Here is a 16962-nt window from a genome sequence, read left to right as displayed (position 1 = left end):
ATTGTAGGCGGATTCTTTACCAAATACAAGGGAAGCTCCCGTAGAGATTAGCAATAAAATCTAAGTGAAAAGCACTCTTTAGTTCATCCCATGAGTATTTTCTGAGGACCTACTTTCTGTTGGGCAGGGAGCTAGGTAAGATGGCATGAAGGGTCTCTTCCCTCCTGAGAGAGAGTTGTGCCATCTTTCAGAAATCAGAAATGGGGAGTGGTTGGGGAGATGGGAGGTGGGGGACCTCAGGAGATGTTAGGGCATTTGGAGGCAACTCTTGAAGGGGAGGAAAGCTGGCTGATGCCCAGACCCACAGGCAAGGGGAAAGGAGTGAGGAGGAATAGAAGCTGTGCAGTTCATAGGCTGCAGGGATGGGCTTCCCAGACCAGCACCAGGAAGGACCTCCAGAAAAGAGAGGAGAATGGATGGAGACCAGGGCAGTGGCCCAAGGAGGTGCACTAGGATCTGTGAGGACCACCAGGAGTGCTGAATGGACAGGGTGGATGAGAGGAAACTAAACAAAGGGAGGCCTCTTGGTGAGTTTCACTTGCTTAACTATTTCTCCTTGAGTAGAAACTTGAGCTCATTTTTAACCTGACATGGTAATGCCAGTGGGGGAAGAACCCAGAACTGGGAAGCCAACCAGTTTCTCAGTACTATCTATCTCCTTACCCATCTTTTCCCTGGGAGCCCTAGTGCAGAAAGAGTTCACTGTCATGAAAACGACACCGAATGTAAGTGCAGTCCATAATTGTGGAAGTGAGGTTGCTTCTGATAAACCAAAATGCTCATGCATTATCAGATTATCATTAACACAATAATGCATCAGCCAAATGCATTATCAGATTACCATTATCAGATCCATTACCGAGACGTGTCCTGGGTAATGACACTTTGATGCATCAGTCAAGGCATGATGGTGTTTTTCCTGGCTCTGTCCAAGTACCTGTCATTCTCCATGAGAAAGATATCCATTTCTTGTGTCTGCCTGGTAGACAGGACAGGGAGGAGGAGGAGAACCAAGCAATTACTTTGGAATTGGCTCCTGTGGGTAAAGAATCTGTGTTCTCAGAAACACCTATCCTTTCCTATCTGGGTGATTTAACCATCAGTTGACTTGATAGATTTTTTAAGATTCCTTCCAGCATTTTGGTTTTGTGCCCCTAATCTCTAAGGAAAATATTTCCTGATGCACGGACCTCACTTTTAATTTGATGTGATGCCAGCTTGCAAAGTTACAGCTGATGTTGGACACACAGCCTTATGTGCCTTCCAAGATAGTGATTTTTTTTAAGACCCCAGACCTAAATTCGGCTGTTGGCGTTGCAATTGGTTTTAACTCATCTCACCTTCAGTCTATTCAATCGCAGGTAATTTTTAGATGGTGGAAGATCTCTCTGAGGAGTGAGTATCGATCAACAAAACCTGGAGAAACAAAAGAAACTCATGAAGACTTCCTAGAGAAGTCACATCTTCAGGGTAAGGAAGGGAGTGTATTATGTACTTGCTACTGTTAAGTTCTCTTTAGTTAGTGACAGAGTTTGTCAGTGAAGTAGCAAATATCTCACCATTTGAAATATTGATATGTAACTGTGCTTAATTGGCTATAACAGATATGATAGAATATTGGGATCTTAAAAAATAGAAAATGGTTAACATATCCTGAAATTTCTTTTGGGAAAAAAATCTCTGAGGGACTTCCCTGACTGTCCAGTGATTAGGACTCCACACTTCCACTGCAAGGGGCGTGGATTCGATTTCTGGTTGGGGAACTAAGATTCCACATGCCAAGAAATATGGCCCCCCCAAAAAATCATTAATAATCTTTTTTAATTTGGCTGTGCAGCTTGTGGTGTCTAGTTCCCCAACCAGGAATCCATCCTGTGCCTGCAAGCCATGTGGTTGAAAATGCTGAGTTCTAGCGACTGTACTACCAGGGAATTCCCATCATTAATAATCTTAAATCATGTAGTAAATATGATTTTTCCCCCTAACATTTAATTAAAATGGCTTTCCTTTAGTTAAAAATAAGTTAAAAGATTATTCCAAAATATAATCAAATTATCAAGTCCTTAAATTCTTACGCATTTTGAAGTTCATTTAAAATCCCTACCATTTCTTTTAATAGCTAGGTTTTCATGAGAAGCAGTCTTTTTTTTTTTTGGCCATGTCACATGGCTTGCAGGATCTTAGTTCCATGACCAGGGATGTAACTCAGGCCCTAGGAAGTGGAAGCGTGGAGTCCTAAACGCTGGACCTTCAGGGAATTCCCCAAAACCAGTCTTAAGTAGCACTTGGACTAAATAATAGAAATTGCCCTTCGATTTCCCCTTAGCTTTTTTTCTTCTCAATGTGAAAATTTCAAACATAAATGTAGACAGAATGTTTGTTAAAAAAAAGCTCTGATGCACCCATAACCCAATTAAACAATACTCAAAACACAAACCTTCTGTTCCCATTGGATTATTTTGAAGTAAACCTCAGATGTTACATCATTTCATCCTAAACTACTTCAGTATTTGTCTCAGAAAGGACTCTCTTTAAACTCTTTAATAATTAGTTCTTAACAATAAAATCTTATTATTTTAGAAGGCATTTTTGAGATTCTCACTTTATTAGGAGTAGGTAGCAATGTTAATAATGTTAACATCAAGCACTTTCATATACATATTCTCATTTAATTGTTATAATATTCTTGTGAAATAACTAGTCTTATCCCTATTTCTCAAGTGAGATTCAGAATGGGTGTGAGTTTCCCAGATCCCATAGCTAACTACTGACATTGCCAGGCCTAAGCACTGAGAGTAGGGGAAAAAAAATCTTATTTTTATTATTTATTTATTTACTGTTTATTTTTATTTATTTATTTGGCTGAGCCTGGCCTTAGTTGGCACATGGTAGCTTTGGTTGCAGCATGCGGGATCTTTTTTTTTAAGTTGTGGCGTACAAACTCTTAGTTGTGGCATGTGGGATCTAGTTCCCCCACCAGGAATCGAACCCAGGCCCCCTGCATTTGGAGTGCGAAGTCTTAGCCACTGGACCACCAGGGAAGTTACCCCAAATCTGATTTTTAAAAGGCACTCTCTGGTCTAGTAATTTACTAAGGAGAAATTATTCTCACCAATTAAAGCATATCATCAATTATTTTACTTTAAATAACTTTTATTATTTCCATAGACAATTTTAATAATGATGGAAGACTGCTTTTTATTGTTTTCTCAGATTCTAACAAAAGAATAAACTGATGACATATGATCAAAGTCATGACTTTTTATATACCATCTCCATGACTATTTTGTGCTCATACATGCAGCTTTAAAAAGATTTTATTCCATAACTTTGATTGAAAGGAACTGTCAAATAAAAAAACGCAGATTTAAAAAAAAGGCACATTCTAGGTGGATCTTTGATAATCAAAATTCTTAAAGATTTTCTCTTTTGTAACATTATAACATGTAATAGTTGTTTTTTTAAGAGAGAGAATAGGTTTGGTTGGGTTTTGCTTCCTCAAATAGTTAAACATCTGGATTGATTGTCCTCAGTTTTTGGTTATGAAATTCATCACCGGCCTGCAAAGAACCATGCTGAGGACTCTACTTTTCACTGAACAAAAATAAGTCCATGCATGCCTTACTTAATTTAATTGTGGAATAGACAGGTTTCTGCAAAGATAGTTATAAAGTAAACTTCTATAAAACACATTTTGTTTCCAAGTCAGGTTCCATTTTATTTTTTAAGCACAATAGTACCTAATCAGGAGCCAAATGACTAGGGAGTGCTGAGCATCCATTGGCATGGGATTTTCTGACAGTTTTCGACAAAAACCTGAAGGTGGGGGTTTGGGCCAGAGAGATGGGAGGTGATCGTCTTTTTTTTTTTTTTTTAAGAACTTAGCTGTTTTATTTTATTTTTATATTATTTATTTATGGCTGCACTGGGTTTTTGTTGCTGGGCACAGGCTTTCTCTAGTTTTGATGCACGGGCTTCTCATTGCGGAGGCTTCTCTTGTTTCGGAGCATGGACTATAGGGTGCTTTTGGGCTTCGCTAGTTGCAGCTCCAGGGCTCTAGAGCACAGACTCAATAGTTGTGACACATGGGTTCAGTTGCCCCATGGCTTGTGGAATCTAAATCGACCCAGAGCATGGATCAAACCCTGCAATGGCAGGTGGATTCTTATCCACTGGGCCAACAGCAAAGTCTGGGAGGTGATTGTCTTTTGAGTTGAGGCTTGAGGGCCAAACCCTCACCTGTTTCTTGAAGTCCCAGGTGTCTCCAATGCCCTTGCCCCCTCATAAAACACCAGAGTGAGGGCAACATCAGTTTCAGGACGACCACTTGTGGGTTTCCTGGTCCTGGAAGAGTAAGCAATAAAGCGGGAATTTATGAGTCTGACTGAGGCCTCCTGCTGGCTCCATTCCCACCTGGAGAGAGGCGAGTTGAGGAGTCAGTTGAGGAATACACCCAAACAGGCTTTTAAAATTGCAGTCTTTCGAGCTGCAGTCTCACGCCAGGAACAACACAGAGATAGCAAATTAAATCGGCCTGGCAAGTTCAAAGACGTCTGTGTCTCACTTTGTAGACTTCCCATAGCACTGGAATCTTGACAGAGGGGAAAGCTCTGAGCAGCACTACTGTTTCCCCTCCTCCTCCCCCTCGGTTCTTAGGGAATCCCTCAGAACCCCTCAGAAAGCCCTTAGCAGCAGAAGAGGGGTGCGCTGTGGCACAGGGCGGGGTCAGGGGTCAGAGCCAGGTTTAAATCTCTGCTGCCTCTGCCCGGCTGTGTAACCCCCTCTATGAGCCCATTCTCCTTCTCAATGCGTGCCAAGTCGCTTCAGTTGCGTCTGACTCTTTGCGACCCTATGGACTGTAGCCTGCCAGGTTCCTCGGTCCATGGGGATTCTCCAGGCAAGAATACTGGAGAGGGTTGCCATTTCCTTCAGGGGATCTTCCTGACCTAGGGATCGAACCTGAGTCTCTTGTGTCTCCTGCAGTGGCAGATGGGTTCTTTGCCATTCGGGTCACCTGGGAAGCCCTTTCCTCCTCATATTAGGGGGTCAAATGCTTGCTCTGTGTGTTCACTGTGAGCATTCAATGACCTGACATGTGAAAGCTTTTTAGAATGGTACAGAATAGGGTCTTTAATCTTTGTTTGCTGTTCTTAGTAAGTGCAGGATGTTTGGATTTATTATTTTTGTTGTTGTTGTTTGGATTTATTTTACCCATCCCCTCTTCATCACATTCCCAAGATCCCCTTAAAGTTTTTTCTTCCAAAGGTCTTCTCCTGCTAACATCCTAAAGAACAGTGGGGAAGTTTCTAGAAATCGTGATCAATGTTGGTGTCAGCCCCCACAGAGGACGAGAACTGTGTTTTCTTGCTTTGGGTGGCGTTTTCTTCTCTGGCTTCCTGGAGCACCTTGGTCTTGGTCCTCCTCCAGTCTCACTGGCACCTTCCTGGTCTCCTTGCTGGGTCCTTCTCATCTTTCCAAATCTAAATATGGGGCCCTGGGTTCAGCTCATGAGCCTCTTCTCTTGTCAGCTTGTCAGTTTGCACTTATTCCCTGGGGGGATCGGCTCTGTCTTCTGGTTTTGTTTTTAATTTTCATTTATTTAACCATATTGGGTCTTAGTTGCAGCCCTTGGGATCTCTAATTGTTGGCTTAGTTGCTCTGCGGCATGTGGGATCTTAGTTCTGCCATCAGGGATCAAACCCATATCACCTGCATTGCAGGATGGATTCCTAACTACTGGACCACCAGAGAATTCCTGCGGCTCCAGCTTTAAATGCTGCCCATAAGCAGATGAGTCCCAAATTGGTGTCTCAAGTCTGCACCTCTCCCCGTAACTCCACACTCAGATATTTATGTAGGTGCCCCCTTGCTATCTCTACCAAGGGTATCTAGTAGGCGCTCAAAGGTAACATGTCCAAAAATACCTCCTGATCCTCCCCCTGCCAAAATACGGCCCCAGTCCTAAAGTTTTCCTTAGCTCCTTTCTTTCTCCTCCGTGTTTGATCTAATCCATCAACAAAACCAGAATCCGAGCTGTGTTCCTCTGTGTGGATACCCCCTCCCTGGGGTCTCTCTGTGTGTCCAAATTTCCTCTTCTTATAAGAATCCTAGTCAGATCAAATTAGAGCCCGCCCATGTGACCTACTGGGCTTCCCAGTGGCGCAGTTGATAAAGAATCCGCCTGCCAATACAGGTGACATGGTTTCAATCCCCGGGTCTGGAAGATCCCCTGGAGTAGGACATGGCAACCCACCCACTCCAGTAGTCTTGCCTGGAAATTCCATGGAATTTTCCTGATGGACAATAATCCATGGTGTTGCAAAGAGGCAGACATGACTGATGGGCTATAATCCATGGTGTTGCAAAGAGGCGGACATGACTGAGCACACACACACACTTATTTAAAGATCCATCTCCCACTGCAGTCATACTCCGAGGCACTGGGGTTTAGGATTTAAATACACGGATCTGGGGGAGTTTAGCTAGGGCACAATTCAGCCCATAACAACAGTGTACTTTGCATGAAGAGAATGTCCTATAATCTTTATTACAGATTGAATCATTATTAAGTTAATAATTAATGGTTATATTGGTCTCCTATTGCTGGTGTGACAAATTACCACAAATTTAGTGGCTTAAATGATAAAAATGTATTTTCTTAGGTTTCTAGACTGCTGAAGTGTCGCTGGGCTAAAATCAATGTGTTCATAGGACTGTTTTCTCGGGAGGTTCTGAGGGAGAATTCATTTCCTTGCCTTTTCCAGGTTTTAGAGCTGCCCATTCCTTAGCTCAAGGTCTCTTCCTTCATTTCAAAGTCAGCAATGGCCAGTCCAATCTTTATTAACCCGACACTGCTTCCGGGTTCACATCTGCTTCTCTGACCCTGCAATTCCTGCCTCCCTTTTTTCCTTCTAAGAACCCCTGTGATTACCCTGGGCCCTCCTAGTTCATCCAGGGTTATCTCCCTTTGTTGTTCAGGTGCTAAGTCATGTCTGACTCTTTGCAACCCCATGGACTACAGCACACCAGGCTTCCCCTTCCTTCACTCTCTCCCAGAGTTTGCTCAAACTCATGTCCATTGAGTTGGTGATGCCACCCAATCATCTCATCCTCTGTTGTCCCCTTCTCCTCTTGCCCTCAATCTTTCCCAGCATCAGGGTCTTTTCCAATGAGTCGGCTCTTCACATCAGGTGGGCAAAGTATTGGAGCTTCAACTTTAGCATCAGTCCTTCCAGTGAATATTCATGACTGATTTCCTTTAGGATTGACTGGTTTGATCTCCTTGCAGCCCAAGGGACTCTCAAGAGTCTTCTCCAACACCACAGTCCAAAATCATCAATTCTTTGGCATTCAGCCTTCTTTACGGTCCAACACTCAGATCCATACATGACTACTGGAAAAACCATAGCTTTGGCCATATGGACCCTTGCCAGCAAACTGATGTCTCTGTTTCTTAATACACTGTCTAGGTTTGTCATAGCTTCTCTTCCAAGAAGCAAGCATTTTTTAATTTCATGGCTGTCTTCCTTTATCAAGATCTTAATCACGTCTCTAAAATTCCTTTTGCCATGTAAAGCCACAGGTTCTGGAGATTAGGATATAGGACATCTGAAGGAGGGGAAGGGTGGTAACATTATTCTGCCTGTGTGCGTGCTAAGTCACTCGTCATGTCTGATTCTTTCAAACCTATGGACTGTAGCTCGCCAGGCTCGTCTATCCTTGGGATTCTCCAGGCAAGAATACTGGAATGGGTTGCCATGCCCTCCTCCAGGGGATCTTCCTGACCCAGGGATTGAACCCTGGTCTCTTATGTCTCCTGCATTGGCAGATGGGTTCTTTACCGCTAGTGCCACCTGGGAAGCCCATTATTCTGCCTACCACAATGATATGTGTCACAGGAACCTAAATTGTAAAATCAAAATCGTTGCTGATTTTTTTCCCCAGATTTGTATTTTTTTTTGAGATGTAATATCCTTTTATTATGCACATATGCTAGGTGCTGTTGCCTTTATTATTATCATTATTTAAAAATTTTAATGTTTAATTAAATTAAATTTTATTTTCTGGCCATACTGGGTCCTTGTTGTGTTCAGGCTCAGAAGTTGCCACACACAGGCTTAGCTACCCAGTGGTATCTAGGTTCTTAGTTCCTCTTCCAGGGATTGAAGTCATGTCCCCTGCATTGGAAGGCAAATTCTTTACCACTGGAACACCAGGGAAGTCCCCAGATTTGTATATGTAAAAGACAAAAGTTATATATTTTTTATTTTAAAAATCACCTGTACACTACAAAGTATAGAGAACTGTTAGCATGGCAATTAAGAGTGTTGCTTAACACGGACTACCTCTGTTCAAATTCTGATTCCAGATTCACTAGATATGTAACCTGGGCAAATCTCTTTATATCTGTTTCCAGAAATATAATAACATCTACCTCATAGGGTCCTTATGAAGTTTAGTTGAGTGAAGTGCTTAGAATTTGCCTAGCATATGAGAAGAACTCAGTAAATTCTAGCCATTACAGGTTTCTAAAATTGTAAATGTGAAAATTCTTCTCTTCCTCCAAGTTCCATTTCCCAGGGATGACTACTATAATAGCTTTATTTACATTTGAATTCTTTCTGCTTTGGATTTTGTGTGTGTTTGTTTACAAAAATATAATTTGTACTTCATAAATTTGTTTTTGCACTTAATATATTGTGAACATTTTTCTGTTAGCATGTATGAAGATGTACCTTGGTCTTTTTTAAGACTATATGGTGTTCCAGTGTACAAATACACAATCTCCAATTAGTGGGCATTTTCAAAAGCCTTTAGGTACATTCTGGGACATATGTATCTTTGCTCAGTTGTGTGAGACTGTCATTAACCTAGATTCTTAGTCATGGAATTACTCAGTCCAAAGATATTTACATTGATAGGTATGGAATATTTTATTTGAGGGGTGAACTCTTGAAAACCTTGTGTGAATCAAAGTTAACTTGACAGAGATGGTATTTCTGTTAACCAGCTTGAGGAGCACTGTCAAGGAGGTAGTACAAAGGCCGTCTACAACTCATTTGACCCCTATAATTATGCCAACTTTATAATTATGCTATTTTTGAAAGAATTTTAAGTTGAGTAATTTACATTATTTCAAAATTCATTCATGAAATGAGACAACATTAATATTTTGATACCACCATATTTCCATTTTCAGTAATTAACGCCTTACATAAGATGGCAGTCTCAGCTACACTCACAAATTGCTTTCCCAAAAAGTGTGTATTAAATATTAAAGTGCTGAATATTAATATGTCCATCCAACAGAATATAGGAGTTGTCTTATACCTTTGCCATCACTAATTAAATATTGTTACTCTTTTTAATCTGTTCCAGTCTGATGGTAAAAATAGTATGTTTAATTAGCATTTTCCTGATAACTAGTAAAAATCCCATCATATTTAATTGCCACTTACATTCTTTCTGTAATTTGCCTGTTTGTACTGTTTGCCCATTTGTCTATGAAGTTGGATTTTTTTCCCACCTCTGAGGACTCTAAAAATCTGAGGAAATAGCTATAGATTTTTTTTTTTCTCGCTAAGCTAAACAGATAGGAACAACCAGAAAATTAGCTATCAGAAATACTTTTTAAAATTTAGTTTAGGGCAAAGGTGTGCCCACAGAACCTCAGTTGAAACTGCTGATTCATGCATGTGTTGAGGTTGAATCCAACCTAAAAATAAGTTGTTTTCTGACTTATCTCCAGTTTTAAGTTGGTTGCTTAGATCTTCAGTGAATTGTAAGTTGTGGTTAGGTATTTAGGCCGATCCACAGAAATCCCTGTGATAAAGTCAGATGGCCTCAATAACCATATTTTCTGGATTTTTTTTTATTTCTGCTATTGCATGTGAAAGGAAATGTGGGAGACAGGGTTTAGATGTCAAAGTGTTGAAATTCTTTAGACATTTAGATGATTTATGGGGAGAGTGGGACAATGATTGAAATGGGGACTATAAAGGAAAATGGTAACACTAATAAAAACTAATATCCTAAAATATTGGCCTGAATTCTCGATCCTAGGAATATTGGTTTACCTGGAATCTGAAGGTGGAAAAGAACATAGTCTTTACCTTCTTCTCAAAGCCGAGCCCGCCCCATTCCATGGGTCCCTTATCCCTTTTCTCTAGGTCCTTTCTCGAGGCCCACATCCCCACCGCTGACCTGGGACTTCATTCTCTCGTGCCGATCTACCATCTCTTAGTCCACTCTTCTCTCTGTCTTCCCTAAATAGCTGCTGCTTGTCTTCAGTCTGAATCTCTAGAATTTCTGCAGAACTGGGATCAGGTTCTTTGGGTGAAGAGGGAGGCAGAGGAGCAAGAGATAGAAGCGTGGGAGCCTGGCTCTGGGCTACAGAGCAGGGAAGACAGATCTAAGTAAAGCTCTCATATTTTACAAGTTTTTATTACCTAACTTTCGAGATATTTAAAAAAACACAAATAAAATGCATGTAGTGGAACAAAAGATAAATCAGTTTTAAAAGGTATAGGATAAAAATAAGTTCTCTTCTGGCCCCAAGTTCCCAGTTCCCATGACAACCATCACTAACAGTTTCATATATACCCTTCAAGAAATGGTCTATGCATATATACAAAATATGTTAACACAAAAAGAAGGATCTTGTACATTATGTTCTATGCCTTTCCCTTTAAAAGTTTTAAAATTCAGAAATATCTTAAAGCTACAGAAAAGAACAGAAGATAATATTATAGATACCCAACACCACTAACAAAAGATTTTAAAATTTGTCACATTTACCTCTTTTTATTCAAATTATCAAATATGTTGGTTTAAGAGCCAACTCACTGAAAAAGACCCTGCTGCTAGGAAAGATTGAGGGCAGAAGGAGAAAAGGGCGACAGAGGATAAGTTGGTTGGATGGCATTACCAACTCAATGGACATGAGTTTGAGCAAACTCTGGGAGATAGTGAAGGACAGGGAAGCCTGGTGTGCTGCAGTTCATGGGATCACAAAGAGTTGGACACGACTTATCGAGTGAACGACAAAGTTACTCATACATCCTCTTCTTTCCAGTGTCTATAGCACCTGTCGTGCTGTTCTCTTTTTCATTTCTTGATAATAGTAACTTGTACTTTCTGTCTTTTTTCTTGATCAACTTTGTCAGCAGTTTATTCATTTTATTTGTTTTTTCAAATACCGAACTTTTATCTCTGTTGATTTTCTCTATTGTTACTTACTTTTATTATTGATTTCTGTCCTTTCTTTTATTATTTCCTTCCTCCTACCTTTCTTAGGTCTGATTTGTTATTCTCCTCCTAGCTGCTTGAGATGAAAGCTTTAATTATTGTTTTCAGTCATTTCTCCTCTAAATTTTCCTTAAGTGTTGCTGTAGCTGTATTAGGAAAGCTTTGATATGTTGCATCTTTATTCTCATTCATTGTAAAATATTTTCTAAGCTTAATTTTGATTTCTTCTTTGATCCATAGATTATTTAAAAACATCTTATTTGAGTTCCAGATAGTTAGGAATTTTTTTATTCCTTTTTTTCTTGATTTCTAGCTTAATTGCATGTGATCCAAAAATCTACTCTGAATGACTTTAATTTTTTTGAATTGTTTTAATTTTGTGTTACCCTTGCTTAGGGCCCTAAGAATCTTCTCTTCACTGTCCCAGTTTTAATACAAATGCTGTTGAAGTGAGACCCATATTTACTTAATGACTTTCAAAAACATTTAAAATTTTACACGTTTGGTCAAATTTCTGCTCCTCACCTATTTTTGCTCTATTCCCTTCTACTAACTGTTCTGAAATTGGTATCATTTCCAAGCAAATTTTATTATAAATAGTCACAAATACGTAGATAATAATACTACCTTTCTAAGTTTAAATTTTTACATAAGTGATATACTATATTTTCAGCTTTGTTTTATCATTGAACACTTTTTTAGATTTATCCATGTTGACAAATATATATATATACATATCTCAAGTTCATTAATTTCAATGGCTTATGTTATTTTATATTGTAAACCACAGTCCACTCAATCATCACCCCTACTGAGGATAGTTAGGTGGTTTCCACTTTTTTGGAACAATAAATCTTCATTTATCCTGGTGCAATGTGTAAACATTTCTCTAAATCAAGCATGTCGTGGTGTGTTTGTTGAGTTGTAAAATATGTGCCTCTTCAACTTTATTAGGTATTGATAGTCTGCTCTCCAAATAAGTTAAATCAGATTATATTTCCATTGGCATTTTATGAGAGAGATGCTATTTCCCCACATTCTCACAAACATTTAGTGTAATCAGAGATACATGTTAATTTTGCCAAGCTTGGTGTGCAAATCCCCTGATTAGTTATGATGTTGAATACCCCTTATATTTATTGACCAATTTCCTTCTGAGAGCTGCTAATTCATCTCCTTTGTCTATTTTTCTGTCTGGTTGTTTACCTTCTTTGTATTCATTGTAGAAACTTTTCCATGTATATTTTGAATACCAATTCTTTGGTTTGGCTATATGTGCTACAGATATTTCTCCAACTCTTTTTGGTTTATCTTTTCACCTTGTTTATGAGTTTTACCCATAAAGAAGTTTATGGTTTTAATGGAGTTCAAATTCATCAGTCTTTTAATATATGACTTGTACTTTTGTTTTGTATAATAAATCTTTTCCTACCTTGATTTCATAAGGATATCTAATTCTGTTGGTCGATTATTCGTCTTACGCCAACTACACTGCTCTAATTGCAGTTTTTATAGTAAGTTCTCTTACCTGTGGAGATGAATTCATCTGCCTCCTCCTCCTTCTGTTCTTTTTTGAAAAAATTAATTAATGTATTTATTTTTAATTTTTTGGTTGTACTGAGTCTTTATCATTGCAAGTGGACTTTCTCTAGTTGTGGCAAGCGGAGCCTTCTCTTCATTGCCATTCATGGGCTTTTCATTGCGGCGGCTTCTCTTGTCGTGGAGCACAGGCTCTAGGTGCATGGGCTTCAGTAGTTGGAGCATGTCGGCTCAGTAGTTGTGGCTCGAGGGCTCTAAAGCACGGGCTCAGAAGTTGTGGCACAGGCTTAGTTGCCCTGAGGCATATGGAATCTTCCCGGAACAGGAATGAAACCAGTGTCCCCTGCGTTGACAGGCAGACTCCCATCCACTGAGCCTCCAGAGATGTCCTAGTCTTTTAAAAAATTATTTATTTATTTTTGGCTGTGCCGGGTCTTCGTCATTGTGCAGGCTCTCTCTAGTTGCGGTGAGGAGGGGCTGCTCTCTCGTTATGGTGCACGGGCTTCTCTGGCGGCTTCTCTCATGGAACACGGGCTCTAGGGTGTGTGGTCTTCAGTAGTTGCAGTGCATGGGCTTCTCACTGTGGCGGCTTCTCTCATGGAACACGGGCTCTAGGGCGTGTGGTCTTCAGTAGTTGCAGTGCATGGGCTCAGTAGTAGTAGGTCCAGGACTCTAGAGCAAAAGCTCAGTAGTTGTGGCGCATGGGCTTCCTGGATCTTCCTGGACCAGGGGTCAAACTGATGTCTCCTGCATTGGTAGGCAGATCTTTTACCACTGAGCCACCAGGGAAGCCCGTCATTCTATTCTTTACGTGGGCTGTTCTTGACTTTTTATTCTGCCTCTGAGCTTTAAGACCAGCTGGTAAATCTATGCAGAGCTCCCTGCTGAAATTCTAATTGGATTTGGAGTAACTTTCTAGGTATTTGACAGAACTGTGATCCTTTGGTCTTCCCAACATGAGCATGGTATTTCTCTCCATTTATTTATATTTAATATTTTCTACATTATGGTCTTACATATCTTTTGCTCAAACTCTTCCCAATCACCTTACAATTTTTTATAGTTAAGAATAGAATCTTTAAAAGAAGTTTAAGAAATTCTGTTTTGAGTTTTGACTATAGAAAACATGCATGTGCTTTCAAAGTCAAAATTGTAGAACAGTGTACATTCAGAAGTTTGCAAAACTTTCTGCTACTACATAGCAAGAATTCCCTTTCCTCCAGATTTTTCCTCCCTTTTCTCCAGTTTTTTTTTTTTTTTTTACATAATATTTTCCTCACTTTTCTTTAAACCTACCCTGTAAAGCCTCGTCAGAGTCTGTCAGGCTTCTATTTACTTAGTATAATATTTGGGCTTCCCTGGTGGCTCAGACAGTAAAAAATCCGCCTGCTATGTGGGAGACCTAGGTTTGATCCCTCAGTTGGGAAGATGCCCTGGAGGAGGGCATGGCAACCCATTCCAGTATTCTTGCCTGGAGAATCCCCATGGACAGGGGAGCCTGGCAGGCTACAGCCCATGGGGTTGCAAAGAGTCGGACACGACTGAGTAACTGTGAGTGCAGTATAATATTTATTGAAGGCTTTTCAGACTTTAACTAACACTCTCCTCAGTTCAGTTCAGTTCAGTTCAGTTCAGTCCAGTCCATCACCAACTCCTGGAGTTTACCCAAATTCACATCCATTGAGTCGGGGATGCCATCCAACTATCTCATCCTCTTTCATCCCCTTCTGCTCCTGCCCTCAATGTTTCCCAGCTTCAGGGTCTTTTCAAATGAGTCAGCTCTTAGCATCAGGTGGCCAAAGTATTGGAGTTTCAGCTTCAACCTGAGTCCTTCCAGTGAACACTCACACTGATCTCCTTTAGGATGGACTGGTTGGATTTCCTTGCAGTCCAAGGGACTCTCAAGAGTCTTCTCCAACACCACAGTTCAAAAGCATCAATTTTTTGGTGCTCAGCCTTCTTTATAGTCCAACTCTCACATCCCTACATGACTACTGGAAAAACCATAACTTTGACTAGTCAGACCTTTGTTGGCAAAGTAATGTCTCTGCTTTTTAAAATACTGTCTAGGTTGGTCAAAGATTTTCTTCCAAGGAGCAACCCAACTTTTAATTGCATGGCTGTAGTCACCATCTGCAGTGATTTTGGAGCCCCCCAAAATTAAGTCAGCCACTGTTTTCACTGTTTCCCCATCTATTTGCCATGAAGGGATGGGACCAGATGCCATGATCTTAGTTTTCTGAATGTTGAGCTTTGAGCCATCCTTTTCACTCTCCTCTTTTACTTTCATCAAGAGGATGTTTAGTTCTTCTTCACTTTCTGCCATAAGGGTGGTGTCATCTGTATATCTGAGGTTATGGATATTTCTCCCGGCAATCTTGATTCAGCTTGTGCTTCATCCAGCCCAGCATTTCTCATGATGTACTCTGCATTTAAGTTAAATAAGCAAGATGACATTATACAGCCTTGACATACTCCTTTTCCTATTTGGAACCAGTCTGTTGTTCCATGTCCAGTTCTAACTGTTGCTTCCTGACCTGCATACAGGTTTCTCAAGAGGCAGGTCAAGTGGTCTGGTATTCCCATCTCTTTCAGAATTTTCCAGTTTATTGTGATCCACACAGTCAAAGGCTTTGGCATAGTCAATAAAGCAGAAGTAGATGTTTTTCTGGAACTCTCTTGCTTTTTTGATGATCCAGCAGATGTTGGCAGTTTGATCTCTGGTTCCTCTGCCTTTTTTTAAACCAACTTGAACATCTGGAAGCTCACAGTTCATGTATTGCTGAAGCCTGGCTTGGAGAATTTTAACCATTACTTTACTAGTATGTGAGATGAGTGCAATTGTGCAGTAGTTTGAGCATTCTTTGGCATTGCCTTTCTTTGGGATTGGAATGAAAACTGATCTTTTCCAGTCCTGTGGCCACTGCTGAGTTTTCCAAATTTACTGGCATATTGAGTGCAGCACTTTCACAGCATACTTTCCTCAAGCTCATTCAAAGTTTTGCTACTTTTCAGTTTCAAAGCCATTCCCACATTCTAGGTTTCCACAACAGTTGCAGGCACCTAAATCTTTATTGTCTATGGTTGTGTAATAAATTACCCCCAAACCCAATGGCTTAAAACAATGTGTGTGTGTGTGTGTGTGTGTGTGTGTGTGTGTGCTCAGTTGTGTTGACTCTTTATGACCCCATGGATGGTAGCCCACCAGGCTCCTCCATCCATGGGATTTCTCAGGCAAGAATACAGGAGTGGGTTGCCATTTCCTTCTCCAGGGGATCTTCCTCACCCAGGGATCAAACCCTCTCCTTTTGTGTCTCCTGCATTGGCAACTGGATTCTTTACCACTGCACCACCTGGGAAGCCCTAAAAAATAATAAACGTTTATTAACTCAGACAGTAGGGTCAGGAATTTGGGAGCAGCATAGCTCAGCCATTCTGCTCCAGGGTCTTGCATGATGTTGTCTGAACCGCAGTCATCAGAAGGCTTGGATGGCGCTGGAGGATCCAGTTCCGCCATGGCTTGCATGGGGACAGACACACATGGCTCTTTTAGTTTCCTTCCCCACAGACTTCTCCACGGTGCTGTGGAGTAGTGTCAGGTCATAGCCCTTGACTTCTCTGAGAGCGAATGATCCAGGACAGCAAGACAGAAGCCCCAATGTCTTCGGTGACCCAGCCTTGGGATATTTTTGCAATTCCTCTCGGTTACCTAGGCCAGCCCTCATTCACCATGGCCTGGGAACACACAGGGGCGTGAGTCCAGGAGGAGAGACGCAGGGTCTCTCTGGAAGGCTGGCTGTCACACAGTCCAACATGAAGGCATGGACTTTACTCTTCAAAATGGGGTTTATTCTAACCTCGTTTTCCTTATTTTTAAGAAGTTACGGTTGGTGACCTATTGGCTATTAAAAAAAAAAAAACACAAACATACACAAAATTTTTTTCTAAGTATGCCCATACCTATATAATTTGAAACTACCCCATTACATACTTAGGGACTATATGTCCTTTTACAACTTTATCTTAACTTTTAACTTTTATAACTTTATATCTTATATCTTTTATAACTTTAACTTAAAAGACCTTATTGGTAGAGACTATCTTTTTTAAAAAAGTGCTTATTTATTATTTTGACTGTGTTGGGTCTTAGTGGAGGCGCACAGGATCTTCGTTGCA

General features: G+C 40.5%; 1 protein-coding gene across 1 annotated transcript in view; it reads left to right on the top strand.

Annotated features, from left to right (window-relative positions):
- Positions 1–16962, top strand: part of FBXO36 (F-box protein 36) — a 94706-nt gene that overhangs the window by 60541 nt on the left and 17203 nt on the right. Inside the window, exon 2 of the mRNA XM_061148588.1 lies at positions 1362–1470. Within this exon, the coding sequence (XP_061004571.1) occupies positions 1362–1470 (109 nt within the window). The remainder of the gene's footprint in view (positions 1–1361; positions 1471–16962) is intronic.

Source organism: Dama dama, chromosome 8 (genome assembly GCF_033118175.1).
Source record: "Dama dama isolate Ldn47 chromosome 8, ASM3311817v1, whole genome shotgun sequence".
In the NCBI taxonomy this organism is placed as follows: Eukaryota; Metazoa; Chordata; class Mammalia; order Artiodactyla; family Cervidae; genus Dama; species Dama dama.
Note: the sequence above shows the minus strand (reverse complement) of the source record. Positions and strands in the feature narration are given on the sequence as shown.